The 15,636-nt window shown below is 40.8% G+C and overlaps 1 protein-coding gene across 15 annotated transcripts in view; it reads right to left on the reverse strand.

The window, feature by feature from the left end:
- Positions 1-15,636, reverse strand: part of foxp2 (forkhead box P2) — a 112,288-nt gene that overhangs the window by 16,976 nt on the left and 79,676 nt on the right. For 13 of the 15 annotated variants that reach the window (XM_067490168.1, XM_067490165.1, XM_067490160.1 and 10 more), the window contains 8 exons: positions 14,140-14,227; positions 12,305-12,388; positions 8,004-8,214; positions 6,957-7,060; positions 6,691-6,792; positions 4,099-4,220; positions 3,785-3,854; positions 2,657-2,937 (listed from right to left, as the gene is read on the reverse strand). In XM_067490168.1, the coding sequence (XP_067346269.1) occupies positions 2,657-2,937; positions 3,785-3,854; positions 4,099-4,220; positions 6,691-6,792; positions 6,957-7,060; positions 8,004-8,214; positions 12,305-12,388; positions 14,140-14,227 (1,062 nt within the window). The remainder of the gene's footprint in view (positions 1-2,656; positions 2,938-3,784; positions 3,855-4,098; positions 4,221-6,690; positions 6,793-6,956; positions 7,061-8,003; positions 8,215-12,304; positions 12,389-14,139; positions 14,228-15,636) is intronic. The other 2 variants (XM_067490166.1, XM_067490175.1) reach the window with 1 other exon arrangement.

Genomic DNA, 15,636 nt, shown 5'->3' on the forward strand with positions numbered 1-15,636 from the left:
TTTAATTCATGAAATTGTTATAGGTGTGAGATTCAAGTATTTTAATTATTCAAATTGGTGAAAAAAATATGCATACACTATGACATCACTGATTATAAATAAATCCAAAATTTGTTTCCAGGCTTTGGAGAATTGCTTCTTTCCGTCAGTGTAAATTAAATATATTTGAGTTTTAGACTGTACGACAGAAACTGATGTTGTTGTCAAATTTATTCATAATTAAACAATTTTGCAATATATCTGCTACTTACCTTTGGCTAAAAACCACCACCTCATAAATGCTAAATATGTGTCTGTCTGAAAGGAGAATTACTGTGGATCAGGAACAAATGCCTCATTTTATATTTTTATTCTATAAATATTAAAAAAAGGTTTTTTTTTTTTATAAGATCAGGATCATCTTTTAGTCACTAGTACTTGGCAATGATATTCTATGAATGCATCAAACCAACCATTTAACACCTGAAACTAAGCCATATCACTATCCAAAAGTCTCCCATGTCTTCTTATGTTCTGTTTAGCATGCAGCTTATTAGCTCTTTGTGTGGCTTTGAAGAAAAATATGCAGGACCATATTCACAGGCCTGCGCTTCCTGACACTTTATTAAAATATGTGGATGAGCCATTTAGTACTTAATGGCTAGCTGCCATTATTGAGTCACTCAGGAGTAAACGCTGGACTTTGCAGTGTAATAAATATGTGGTGCTCTGTGTATGTGTGTGTGCTCTGGAGATGCCTGCTCTCACATCAATTGGAGATTAGCAGCAGTAGCAATCATGCGGAGGTATGTTAAGGATGCAAATAAGGTCATTAGTCCATGGACCTAATGGTAGACTGGGGGACAGGAAAGGTGGTGTGGTGAGAAAGGGGGGAGGACAAGAAGAGTGGGAACCAGAGGGAGAGGTTCAGGCAGTTGTGGGGACTGTAGTTGTCTTACTGTGATTCATTGACTCTAAAGAGGGGTGGTCACCAGACAACTAGATGTGACAGCACAAATACAGGGACATTAAATGCATTTCATTTGTTTATATTTGTGTATGTGAGTGTGTGTGTGTTAAAGTTGGTCTCCAGAATAAATATTGTACTCTGGACATTGTGGGAGGTTATTAATTTGCTCAAGTGAGAAACTGTAATTTTACAGAGTTGCACTCTATCCTGTTCTACGGTACTACTTCTTTTAATCACCACCCTCAGGGTGCACATGTGTGTAACACACAGACGCACGCAGTTTGTGGTTAAGTAGATAGCATTAACCTTTAGACACTGAGGGGAAGGAGAGGTTTGTCTAATTGTTGGATTGACTTGGTTGTGCTGAGGAGTCCTCTCTTGAGAAAGGCCTTCAGTGTGATGTACTATTTAGTTTAGTGCTACAAGCCACTCCGTTATTTAAGCACATCCTGGAAAAGCCAGTCGTGAAAAACACATTTCTTCCATTTTGAGGTTGTGGCAGTGTTAAGGGCAGGCAGGGATGGAGGGAGGAGAAAGGGATGGATGGATGGATGGATGGATGCATCTCATGCTCTACAGCCACTGATGTTAGTGTCTGGACAGTGTGGCCAGAGAGAAGAGGGAGCAAGCAAAAATGAGAAAGTCAATGCTGTCCCTATACTAAAAGTTACATGACCTGAGGGAGTGGTAACACTGGGATTCTGTCTGGAGCTGGGCAGATTTGCTCAGCTTAACACCCCATTTCAGAGTGGGGCAAATACGTCCAAATAGATTAACGAACAGACGTGTGGTATGGCAAACCAAACACTCTTCTGTTCTCGCAGACGCAGTCTGACAGAGACGTGGAGCTGAGGTGCAACATTTATCCATTATCGAAAATGGTTAACTAATGTCCGCTGACTTTGCAACATGAGCTTTGATGGACAACGGATAAGTATCATTAAAATGTAATTTCTGTGTGTTGTGTTGTGTGAGTGGGTGTCTCTCTGCGTGCTGCCTTCACCACGGCGACGGCTCACGCAGACCGCCATCACTGGCTCAGATTGTTTCAGACATTCTTGAAACTCACATGAGATCAATTTTTAAAAACACCCGCTTTCTCTCTCTGCTCCATTAAAACAGAAATGGCGAAGGGAGAGATTTTTAAACTAATTAATGTCACACTTACTAAATATTAATAGGAACAGTCTTGCATAAAATATTGCAGCTAAACCCCTATATTGCAGACAGTGGTGTAATTAAAGACAGATGTGTAATAGAGCTTATATATAGATCTAGAACTGATATCCAAAACGTCAGGTACAGAGAACAAGGGCCATTGGAAATTGGGCAGGAAGAGTAAAGTCTACTTATAATAGAATAGAGGCTGAAAACTGAACCCTGCCCCCAGGTCATGGCACACTGAAAGAAATACTTGTACTGTGGGTTAAATATCAGGCAATTAAACTAACAAAGGGCATAAGGACAGTGAGTGAATTCATTGTAAGAGTGGAGGCGGGGGGGGGGGGAAGAACATGTGCTTGCATACTCAGATAATACTTAATATACATAAAAATGTGCGATGCATGATTCACTGTATGCCCACTGAATTTTACCTTTGTAAGTATTAAAGAGCCATTTTGATGCACCATATGCTACATTGCTACAGTCTGACAGAGCAGATCAGTTCAGTATTACTCTCATCAAGGGGGTTATTGTTGTACTTACATGTGTACTGGTGGAGAGTACCCGGGGCTGCTGTGTCCGTTGGTGTCCAGGTGGTCGAGAGAACCGTTGAGATCCTCATGGGCTGACTGCAACAGATTGGGGGGGCTGCCACTCAGCGTGCCTAGGGGGCTACCACCCAGGAGTCCAGGTGGACTTCCGCCCGTCAGTCCAGATGGGTCTCCACCCAGGAGGCCGTGGCAGGTGCCTCCCATTGGGCCTGCAGAGCTGTTCATGAGGCCAGGGGTCCCCAGCAAAGGCAAGGAGGTCTCTGCCAGGGCAGCCTGCAGAAAAAGGGGATAACGAATGAATATTGAAGATTGTGGGAATTGTGGGAGGGAATAAACAGCACGGAAAGGTTTGTGTAAAGGGTAGACGGCAGGTGGAGAGTGTGTAAGGAAGGGGCAGGTAACAGAGTGATAGTCAAACACTTAACATTGTAATTACTAAAACACATTCTCTCAGTCCTCAGTTTTCTATTCTGTTGCAGGCTATTTTTCCCCCAGTGACACTTTGCTGACAACTACCTCCCCCCAGCTGCCATTCATATGCCCTTGTGTGGCGTGGCTATTAAAAAAGTCCCCCAAAAACTTTACCTCAAAATAATAAAAACTCCTGACACTTTCGCCTGCTGCGCATTAAAGTTATATACAGTGATTAAATTTTAAAGTTTTTGCCATGAGCACCTCACCAGGCGTACACTATGAAGCCAAATCATTTATGACAGCTTAGATAAATATTAATGCACATGCCCTTGCATTTGCACATGCCTCTATCAATCTAGGGTGGCTGCCACAGCCGAAAAAGAGGGGATAAAGAAGGAAAAGAAAGAGCTTCCTGAGTCGACCACAGGGTGGCCTTCTGAGTCTGACGGTGTGCAGGAAAAAAGAAAGGGAGCGAGAGAAGGTGTGATGTGAGGAAAGAAACAGAAAATCATAACCAGATAAAAGGCAGCAGGAACTGGATTTAGAGGGAAGAAAAAAAAAACGTACTTGCTCTTATAGCTGTGATTACCAATATGAACACAGCAACTACACTAGCACAGCCATTCAACTGGTCAGTCAATCAGGCAGCTGCTCTGCCGGTCAGGCAGCAGGGAGACGGTGAAACTGAGATTCTTTTGGTTCATACCTGTAAGCTGGCGTTTAGTGCGGTTCCATAGCCAAGACTGGAGGGCAAGTTCTTGACAAGTGATGGGCTTCTGGATACATTTGAAACAAAACAAAACAAAGAAAAAAATAAATTAATTGACATTGTTACAGTAACTTAAACGGGAAATATGTCGTTTTATTAGTATTTGCAATGAAAGATTAACAGCATAACAGGAAACACACAAAGAATCTAAAGAAGGGAGAGAACAAATGTAGGCCTTCTGATTTTCTAAGATCAGCTAGATGACAGTGAACTTCAGACCTAGATCTAAAGACGAGTGACGGAGCTCTTACCCTGTGATCTTCTGTGACCTGCGTTTTTGGTACTCCACCTCATCTACCGTCCACACCGCCCCCTTCACATTCTCCACACGCACAAAGCACTTGTGCAGACTGAGGTTGTGACGAACAGCGTTCTGCAGAGAGACATGACACGCAGGTCAGAGGAATGAGGTAAAACGAATCATATTCATTCATTATCCATCAAGAAAAAAAAAGAAGGCTTGGAAATTGATTTCTTTCTGGCATTTTGAAGAAATTCTTAACATTCACGCACCATTGATTTAATTAGTAAAAATTGAGTGTGAACGAATGCTCTTACAAGTCCTGCACACAGTACATATCAATCAGAGTAAGTAGGCTAAAAGGAGGTAATCAGCATAGCGAATGGCTTATGGTGGTGACAGAAGTGGTAATGCCGGCCTTGATAATGGTGATGTCAGTAACCCTTTCTGCTCCAGAAAAGCATTGCTCTTAATGGACACATCGTTTTAAAGATGACAGTATTTCAAGAAAAAAAAGACAGTCATCAGGAGGCCCTGGTCTCAGTGTGTGTGTGTGTGTGTGTGCGCACACAAGTAAGGAGGATTAAGCTGAACTGTATGTGACATCTATATGTTCAAATAATCTCAATGTGGTGTCAAGTTTGGGATTGAATATGTACTTAGATGACACAATTATCTTTTAATTTCATTATCAAAGCTGTATTTAAATTACAACAGGATATGTCTATTACACAAAAAATCAGCAGTGTTTTTATTAATTACAAAATAAGAAAACCCATGGAAAAAAGCCCTCTTATATTAACATGACCGTATGACCATAATTAAAACATGCATCAGACTCTACAAATAATAACCTTGACTTTAATATCCCTGCCTCTCATATTTATCATCTCCCTTAGCTTGGTGTGTACTGCTCTTTCTGCCAGAAAAAGGGATTCAGAAAAAAAAAAAAAAAAAAAAAAAAACTCATAAGCAGATCTCGCATCTGACCTGAAAATCCCAGGATTTGATTGATCTTAATGCCCATGGCTCTGAATATGATAATTTTAATATTAATGAGCAAATGAGCAGTTTTATTATGCATGCTATATAGTTAGACCTAATAAGCTTCTGGGTGAGAGAAAGAGAGAGAGGGAAGTGGGGTAGGGTGAGGGGCGTAGATCCCTCTTTTGAGATGATGAGACCAAGCTGAGATATTAAACTACCTTTCATTTCTTTCTTTTCTCCTTAAAATCTTTTTTTCTTTCTGTATTAATCAAATGACAAGCTCATCGCTGGTCATCCCACTAATGCTTACAAAGGGAATTGTGGCGCTCCAGATGTAAATAGATCACCTTGGTTATTGCGGGCGGGAGACTAGATATTTATAATGTCATTGTTACTGTACTGCAGGAACTGAGGAACATTCTCAAGGAACCCGAGAAAGAAAGAGAAACCATTACATGTATGCGTGTGTAGCTGTTGTTTTGTGACCAAAGGTAACATCTGCTACAAAACCTGTTCTGATAACATATCATGTCATAACACTATTACACAACAAAACATGTCACATACTGTATCTAACAAACTGGAAAAGGGCACCGATCTTTTTTGCATGCCCTCCTGAATTGGTGATCACACACCCATGTGCTCATTTGCATCCCAAATCCAAATTAATTCACTTTGCTAAATCTAGTGCTGCACCACGTCTCGCATGCTGATGAGCGGATGGTTTGAGTTTTCCAGTCCTCTGTACCACCACAAAGGCTAAGGGAGGCTAACGAATGACACGCAGGTGCAACGGGATAAAACACTAAAGATGCTCAGCCTGGCTTTCTTTATCAGCAGGCAGACACACTTCGGGTGTGTGCTGTGGGATAGACATTTTTTACCATCTTTGTGTAAGCAGACAGGACAATAAAGTTAAGGACAGATATACAAATGGGGCCTTTTGTGTGGGTAAATAAAGAGTGCTCCTGCCACAACAGGCCAATTCTCACTTTCCTCCCTGCTTTACTTTTACGTGAACACACCCTTTAACCCCATTCTTAGACACAGTTTACGCTTTTCTGTGTGTGTACACGTGAGCTCCTGTGTGTGCATCTTTGGCCTACCTCTCCTTCACATAGCTGAGGGCTGGTTAACAGGCAAACAGCCATCTTTCGTCCTAATTAACCAATAATATTCGAGAGAAGGTGGTTTTGGGAGTAGGAGGAGGGGTGTCTCTCTTAACAAAAGGTGCTGATGATGGAGTGGCTGCTGTATAATTAGTACGTCAGAGCCCTTCTCCTCTCCACTCCAAGCCTCTGCTATTAATTGCACCAAATTAGAAAACGATATCTGAGGCAGAATAATTCTTTGAGCTGTCATTTCCAAAACAGAAAAGGCGGAATGGCAGAAAAAACAAATAAGAGACAGAATGGGCTCTATTCAGGAGAAAGGTGAGAAAGAAAGGGAGAGGAGTACTAATCAGCTGGTGCTGAGGAAATATATGCTTTCTTAAGGTTTTTGTTTTTGACTTCAGTGAGAGGAAGGAGTAGTCTTTACTGTAAGAGGAGCGAAAGGGCACAGCAAGGTGGAGGTGGAGGGCAGTGTGAAGCAGGTGGGAGCTCTTCGAGGTTACCTTCCAAGTTGCAGCATTGCGTCTGAAGTAGGCGAATGTGCGTGTGAACCAGCTGTAGATTTCATTAAGCGTTAACTGCATGTCGGCAGAGTCCATGATAGCCTGAAATGAGATGACATCGAATAATGGTTTACTAACGAGACAGCGCAACTGACTTAAATACACGCGCACACACACAGATTGAGAGCGAGGAGGGAGAGCTGCCATGATTCTTGCAGCAATTAATTTTAATCTAATCAGGCAAAGTTAATTTATTTCCCACTCACCTGTCTTATGAGGGTTGCATAAGTAAATGGCGGTCTGACATCTGCGTTCTTATAAAACTCGTAGTTTGGGGCAATCTCTGGAAAAATAAATACTATGTCACCACCTGAAAAATTGGTAAATTTTTAATTCCTTTAGGTACTGAATTTACTTATGGTTTCATCAAATTAAAAGAGGGGAGAGAGAAAGGGGAGGGGGGGAGGAAAAAAGGGTGGGGTGGGTTAAAGGGGACATATCAAATCAGCATTTTTCATGTCTAACAAAATGCATTTTTAATTAATCTCTCTCACGAGAGATCTTAAACACTAATACATCCATAAAATGAGATCCATGTAGTTAGTTAGGGTGAAGTTGAATAATTTATACATCTTCATACTAAACACAGACAGAGTAAATATAAACATCAAAGACAGACCGTTTAAAATTCCAAGCTTAATACATGGAATGTCTTAATGTAATAAATATTGTATTTTTCACCATTATTTGAACTTAATTAACATTCATGTAATATTTATGCACAGAGGAAGTTCTTGTCTATTTACATATAGAGTGATTAAACACAGGCTTGCTTTTATAAACCCACCAGACATCAGTAACACCAACATGCCTCTGTGGCTGAGTGAGTTTCTGTGGGTACTGTACGCAATGTGTGTGTGTGTGTGTGTGTGTGTGTGTGTGTGTGTATGTGTGTGTGTACCAAAAAAATACTAGAACACCATCACGGGTTGAATACTATTAATAGTGTGGTGCTCAGGGTTGAGGTATCACATGTAATTTGTGTAATTTTCAACATTACATTTAAATAGAAATTCATGTTAAATGAAGAACCAAGCAAGTCCTTCTGAGCTTCATTCTAAGTCAAATCAGCAGCATAATTCTGAATCCAAGTGTGAGCTAAATGAACATTTAATACAGTAATATGTGTGTATGTGTGTGTGTCAGGTTAGGCTCAATCCCACTTAGATATTTCAGTCCGCACTGTAAGAATGTGTGTGTGTGTGTATGTGTGTGTGTGTGTGTGAGGAGCTGCGCTGAGTAGTTGGTCCTACCTGACGACAGAGGCATGGAGTATTTGTCTGAGTGGCGTCTGCGCATGGCTCCCATACTGGGGACATTTGCTCCTCCCAATACTGATGGCACCTGAGGCATGGCGGCCATGGGTGTGATAGGTGCTGTGGGCGTGGTCGGTGTCTGAGGTAAGTTGGGGGGCGATACTGAGGGCAAGTTCTTGGACATGGTGACGCTGGACACCAAGTTGAGCTGGAGGGTGGGAAAGAGACAGACACAAACAGCAGGGAGAGGGGTGGGAGAGAAGGAGGGAGAGAAGCATTATTTTGTGGTTCCTCTGAGAGTGCTGAGTGTCTGCTCTCCTCCTCTCTAACACAGCTGTGTTTCCACTAACAAGGCTCGTGGAGAGGAGCCAGCCCATCTCCACTAATTACAACCACTAAATTGTATCATAAGAATTCTAATTAGAGCACGCTGTTCAAGATTATCCAATGATCAGCCGCTGTATTATCCTGGCCCCATCTCTCTTTATCTCTCTATTTATCACTCACTCCCTCCCTTTCCATCTCCTTCTCTACAACCACCCATAATTCTTTCACACTCAAGCAATGAGCGGGAAAATTTCTGTTTGCTGTTGGTGGAAATTGGTTGATATGTATTATTTGACCCTGGTCCAAAACCAGAACTCATGACATTGTGTCCCACCTTGGTATGATAAAGTAAATGTCGCTACAGTAACTGTGGGGTTATTGTAGTGACCCTGTCATAAAAGATACTGGCAGCAACTTCAGCCCATCTAAGACAAAATGTTTGTTATTACAGGTGGAACCAATTAGTAGATCGTGGAGTGAGAATGTGGAATGATTTTATCAGATCCACCAAACTGACTGACCAAGACTAAACATGATCATAGTTAATTTTTTTACTGTCCAAGAGAAACCTTGGGTCTGCATCTATAACTTCTTTCAATCTGGTGATATTGATGATCTAATGCAATTTGTAGAACTGCTTTCTTTGATTTTGTCGCCATTATTGGCTGTTGGCTGATTTTGGGATTTGAAGGAATTAAATGCTAAGAAATCTGGTCAATTATGTAATGCAACAGAGCTGCTGTAAGTTAATGTAACACAATCTTAACACTAAAGTAACCCTGTAGTTACTATAGCAACCAATGGCCCCATTTCATACCAACAGTTTTCGATCCATAGATAGCCTTTGTCGTGGCCAAGTTCCTTAAAAGATAATGATGATTTTTACTCACTCATTTCTGGGTCCCTTCTCTAGTGTGAAATAGCTTTAAGAGAGTAGCCACCTGGTTACAACAGTCAACTACTGTACAACAAATGTCACTGTAGATAATGCAAACTGGTTTAACTGTAAATATTCTTTACTTTGAAAGCTTCATCAAAGTTTGAGAATGTAATCTGACTTGGTGCGTGGACAGTTTTACTAAATTAGAAGCAACAAAAACTGAAGTCGTGCTTTAGTCTTGGAAATATTACTGTAATAGATTTATTATCCTAATCCAGTGGGACTTACACTGCATGAGGAAATATAAAAGTATGGGCTCATGTTCTTTCTCAGAGTAAATTTGAATAGACACTTCAAGTTCAGAAAATGGACAGTCATGATGACTCTAGACACACTCACACTTAATCTGTCTTCATCTCCTCTACTCCTTCAACATTAGGGACCTCAGAGTGCTAGTTACCTCTAGCATGAATGCCAACTGTGCTCACTAATTGTCCAGCTTTTGCACCACTTTTATGTTTGCGTCCCAAATCTCATGTGAGAGGCTCTAACTGACTGGAAAATTCCTAACTGACCTTTTAGTCTCTGCACTAATTTAGCTGAAATGGTAATGACATCGTTACATATTCAAACCAAATTGCCTTAATTGTAAGTCTACAAGCGGATTGCATCTTTTGCGAGAGTTTGAATTAAAACTGACTTGAAAGGAGGAAGGAATGAGAGCCTGAATGCAGTTAGAGATGGAGGAGTGAGGTTAAGAAGAAGGTATGAGTGGTCTTTACTGGCACGTGTTGATGAATGTCGAGCTTGAGATATAGGACTTTTTAGAAGATAACTGTGTGCCCACTTAACAGTAATGAGCAGCTAAGTTATAGGCTAGGATACGTGTTGGTTGCACATACAAGTCTCAGCAGAGTACAGACACTGAGGATGGGGTGTGTGACTATGTGTTACTGAAGGTACTGTATCAACCGATATAACTGACTACATGCAGCTCAATCAGTAACAAAGCTAATAAACCAAAATAACTAATACAATGAGGTCATGTACTCTGCATTGTTTTGAGCAGCAACTTTCCAAACATAAAGTAGTAATTATACTCATTTATTGTTTTCCTCTGTTGTTAATGCTTTTTGTTCCAATTTAAGAAATACACAGAAAATGCATCTAAACACTCATATCTAAACGTTAAATCAGTATAACAGTTGTGCATTCATGAATGTATGTGATGTGCAACCCTCCATGTAATTTATAGAGGGCCAGGTAGAAAACGCCTAAACAGTATGCCGAGTAATTTCAAAATAAATGCCTGAGTATGTACATGCAGGCTTATATGGTTATAATGTTAAAACATAATATCCTGTCCTTTTTGCTGCCTCTTCACCTACAAGACACCACAACAAGCATGACACATCTGCAGGCATGCAATCCCAAAAAATTGATTACAGACGGAGGAGTGAGAGCAGAATAAGCATTTTGTCACCTCTCGCTCAACTGAATACACACTCAAGGTTGGGGAGAGAGAGAGAGAGAGAGAGAGAGAGAGAGAGAGAGAGAGAGAGAGAGAGAGAGAGAGAGAGAGAGAGAGAGAGAGAGAGAGAGAGAGATCTTATTATTCAGAACTTGCAGCCGTGCTAACTTTGATTCTCATCCATCCATGGCATGCCCAAAAGGTAACATTTAATGAAGTGCGATTCAGAGAATAAATGGGGTCATATTGCAGACAGTGCACCGGTGTCTTGGATTCGCCTGATATTGGTTGTTCGTGGGCTTCACTAATGAAAAAATAGAACTTATTTTCCGTCTTGATAGGCTAACACAGACTATTCGTACTTATCAAATGGTTGGGCGGTTTCTATCCAACACCCGTGATCCTACAGAGTGTAAATCCATGCTGCCATTTGAAAGCCACCATCTCTCATTTGTTATGTCTCGATTTTACACTTTTGCACAGTGGATGCACGCACACACACAAACACACACACACACCAGCATGTGATTCCCTACACCAAATTTTCAACTTACCTCCTATGAAAAACCCGGGGAGCCTTAAAACTGAGGACCTAACTGTTCATTTAAGAATTCTGTCTGAATTGCCCCCACCATCAAATGCAATTAGTTGGTCTTTCATGTGTGCTTTATGTAATGCAATACTTCATTAGCATCATTCATTCATATTCTGGCATGGATTATAGGCTGCAAATTCTTTATTGGACAGGATGGAACCAAGCTGCTGGAGTTTTGAAGATTATAAAAAAGCTACAGGGAGAGAGAAGAGAGAGACAAATGATTGAATAATAAAAAGGGAGTTTGATTCCTGATGGAATTAAGGGATAATTATGCTATCTTGTGATTATCTACATTCTATGATGAGAGGTGATGAGGAAAATTATTCTGTTGAAATAGGCACTTACCAAGCAGCAGAAACATGCTAACAATGTTTTGCTCTCAAATATTTCAAAATGTCTACCATTGGAAGAAAATAATGTTTGCAAAAATCTACCATCCTGATATTAAATTCAAATACTAGTTTTGCAAATTTTATTTATAAGCATTTTCTCCAAAAGTGAAAAGCAAAAGAAAAAAAATGCAGAATGGCATCATTTACCTTCTTCAGTGACCCCTTTCACAATTTAATTTTTTTTCCTCTGAGCAATTTCAGCAGCACTGTAGGTATTTATGTCAACATTACACCATCTTCACCACTCAGATGTAATTTTCAGGTGTTTGTTGTTAAAATGACATATCTTCTACACTTTCATTTCACTTTTAAGTGCTGCTGCAGCCACTGAGCCAAACAGTCATCAGCAGCCAACAGGTTGTTTTGGCTATTATATCTATCACAAAGAAATGACCCCACGTTTTAGCCAAGGACTCCACCGCTCTGCCGTCTAATACACTTCCAAACTATTGTCCTCTCACAATATCTGAAGCAGATGTAACTCTATATTACAAATCCCCTTCTCCATTTCATCTTCTGTCACTCACTCACACAACTGTCGTGGTTAAACTGTTCATTTTCTCTGTTTTGTGTGTGTGTGTGTGTGCAGAACCAAGTCTGTTTACAACAGGCAGACCAATATGCACTCACTGGTTTGGGAGATGACTTGGGTTCCGAGGGCCGCATGTGCAAGTGGGTCATCATCGCCTGAAGACGCTCACGTTCTTTTGAAAGCTGTTAAGAGTGAAAAAGAAGAGAGTACATTAGAGCAGATTAGAGGAGTAGAGAAGAGAGGACAGGAATACACAAAGGGGTAAGAATAAAAGAATCTGAAACATAAGATTGGGTTGGTAGAGTGAAAAAATAGAAGGTTTGATATAAACCAAGTGTGAAACAGTTCTACAGCTCTGTAACAAGAATATGAAAGGAAGCAGGAGAAAAGGGGAGCGGGTGCAGACAGGTCAGGCCAAACAAATAGCATTTCATCTTTTTGTCAATAGCAGAATTTAGGTCAGCAAAGCTCTGACAGTAACAAGCTAGTGGGCCATAAATTAGATGGTCCTGAGTGTCTGCCTAAAGTCCTGTGGACACTGTTAAGGGGATGCAGCACAGCCAGCAGCTGCTGAAAGGTGAAGGGGTCTTCCAAACAGGGTGGCAGGCAGCCCCGCCTCCATGGTCCAGTTAGTGGCCCCAGCCATCGCCTATCATCAATCTAATTCACAGGGAGTGACAGGGACTGGACCCTGTGAAGCCTCAACCCCACCCCACCCTAATGCCGTTAATACACACACACACACACACACACACACACACACACACACACACACAGAACAAACACTGACATAAGCAAGTAGGTGAGCACACACACAGATGCACACATACACATAGCTGGGACTCATTACTAGTGACGGCTTTCATTGAAAAAAGAGGAACAGAGGGATGGTGGGAGTGAAAAATGAGAGAGAGACAAGAGAAGAGACAGAACAGACAACACAAGTGCACCACTGTAATTGGTCACACTGTGAAAAGCAAGTTTTACTAGCTTGACTTGCAATTAAAACAAGACATACAAAATGAGATAAAAATAAATGAGTAACTTGCATCCTTTAATTTTATGTGTTTTTTTTTACATAAAATCCCCCAGATGTCTAACATTTAAATACAAACAGTTTATCAGACCACAACATAACTGTACAGCAGAACATGTGTGGCTTTACGCTTGGCTTGTTGGTTAGGTTAGAAGGAAAGACAGAGGTTGAGAACACAACTTATAGATGGATGGTGGCACTCACTTCTTTTATCATATTCTAAATATTTTAAGGATTATTTATCCCATTTTAAAAATAGTTCCTTCACAAATTAAAGAGAACTGGTTTCACCTGGTGAAATGAATAATTCTAGCCAGCACTTTGTTTGATCCTAGTTTAAAACATACATATCTATTTGTTTCCAAAGGAAGAGGAGTGGTTGTAGTCAGTGCTGAGTAATAATGTCGCTCAATCAGCACTCTCATTATCTAGCCAGCGTGACTTCTTAATAAGGTCACGCTCCACCTACTGAAAATAGTTCCCTCCTTTTGAGCTTTCTTCAGGTGCAAAGTGCAGTTAATTAACACAGCAGACTGGGAGAGATGCGCTCGCTATTAATTGGAAGGAAAAAGAAGAGAAAAAAAAAAAAGAAAGCAGAGAAAATAAAGCACACGCTTAATTCAATTAAAACAGCCATAATGGCTTTCGTTGTAAGGCCCGAGGATTCCTTTGTTTAGTGGCTTTGTTGAATTCAGTGGGTCCTGCTTGTCTGCAAGTATTAAGCAGACCACCGCATGGCCTTTCTCTCGCTTACACAACTTTCAAAAAATAAAGTTTTGACTGGATGATTGGCGACCTAAATGAGAAAAGAGTTTGCTCCAGTAAAATGTGACAATGGTAAAACTTTAACAGCACACAGTTTTGTTCCAACTCTTTATCACCTGAAAGAAAACTTACTTGTATTTCCAGCTGTTGTACCACTTGCATCTGGACTCTACACTGGGCCGTGCTCCGATCATCGAGGGCATGGTCACTGTTTAGATGCCTGAAGGTGGAGGAACAGACAAAGTGAGAGAGAGATGTTATACACACACTTATAGCGTCAAAGCAAACAGCAAATTCTATTCATTTTCACTAAAATGTACAGGATGACAATCACGGTATCAAGTTCACCAGTGTTTGGTTTAATGACAATATTTCTATACTGGGACAATTATCTATAGGATCCGGTTAGGAACCATTGTTGCGCTCTGAAATGAGGTAATTAGAAGTAACATGATGGTGTGTGGTGCCACATTTAACATGACAATAGGTCTGCGCCAGTTTAGATGGCTAACGTTAGTCCCACCCAGAGCGCTGCCTTCTACAGTGAATAAAAGATGCTAGCCCAGCAGAACGGCTTTGTCTCCTTCGTTTACCAAAAACAATACACACAATTTAACACCAGCAACATCTGACACACAAAGGCAGCTCTTCAACTAAAGGTGCATTATCCAGCAGCAGACATATTATATGTATCTGGTGTGTTCGCCTCATTAGAAGAAAAAGGTAGAGAGACAGCCATAACAGTCAATGAGGGTTTTTGTCTTGATTGGATTTCGTCTGTAGGACACAAAAGAGCCTCACCATTAAGATAGACCTTTATTCCTGGTAAAGCACACATACGCACACACAAAAACACAGTGCACAAATATGGGGTGAACAGGGTTTCTAAAGTGTTGTGATGCTGGGTAATGAGCCTCTATCTAAATGATCATTGGTGACAAACTCACAAAGCAAGCTTTGAGGAGGCATGCTTATGAAATGCCAGAGCTGCCACTTTATCTCCAGTAATTATAGGTTAGCTTGCAGACCCTTCAATGATCATTTACAGCGCAGCCTCCAGTGCATTAGAGTGAGTACGAAATCTCTTTCCCTCTCTCGCTTTCACTTTATCTATGAACACACACACTTGCTTACATTATCTTGAACTTGCACAAACAGTGATCGGCACACAAAAAGCATGTACACACCGATATACCAACACACAGAAGTACACACACTGCCACCACCTATTACTCCATTCTTTTTCGAGCTTGTTTATCTGCAATGTGCAAAACAACACAACTCACTGAGCCAGCTTCTCTTGGCCTGCCAATCAAATCCTGAATAGAACATTTGTAATCACAATAGCTCTGTACCTTTCAATTACTCTGCACACATTTAAAACCATTCCATCCTATTCCTGCTTATACTTTTGTAACCATTTCAGGTCTAATGCTCAGAAATATTTCATTATAAATCAAGAAGAAGGTAGCATTAAAAAAAAGAAGGGGTGGGGAATGGGTTGGACGGGGGATAGAAGTGGAGAGGGGAGGGACGAAGTGGTGGATTTCTCCAGCCCTGTGCCTAATTGCTGTTTCAGAATGCGCATGCAAAAAGGGGGCATTTCATTAATCATTTAATCACGTCCTT

This window comes from Channa argus, chromosome 21 (assembly GCF_033026475.1).
Source record: "Channa argus isolate prfri chromosome 21, Channa argus male v1.0, whole genome shotgun sequence".
Taxonomy (NCBI): domain Eukaryota; kingdom Metazoa; phylum Chordata; class Actinopteri; order Anabantiformes; family Channidae; genus Channa; species Channa argus.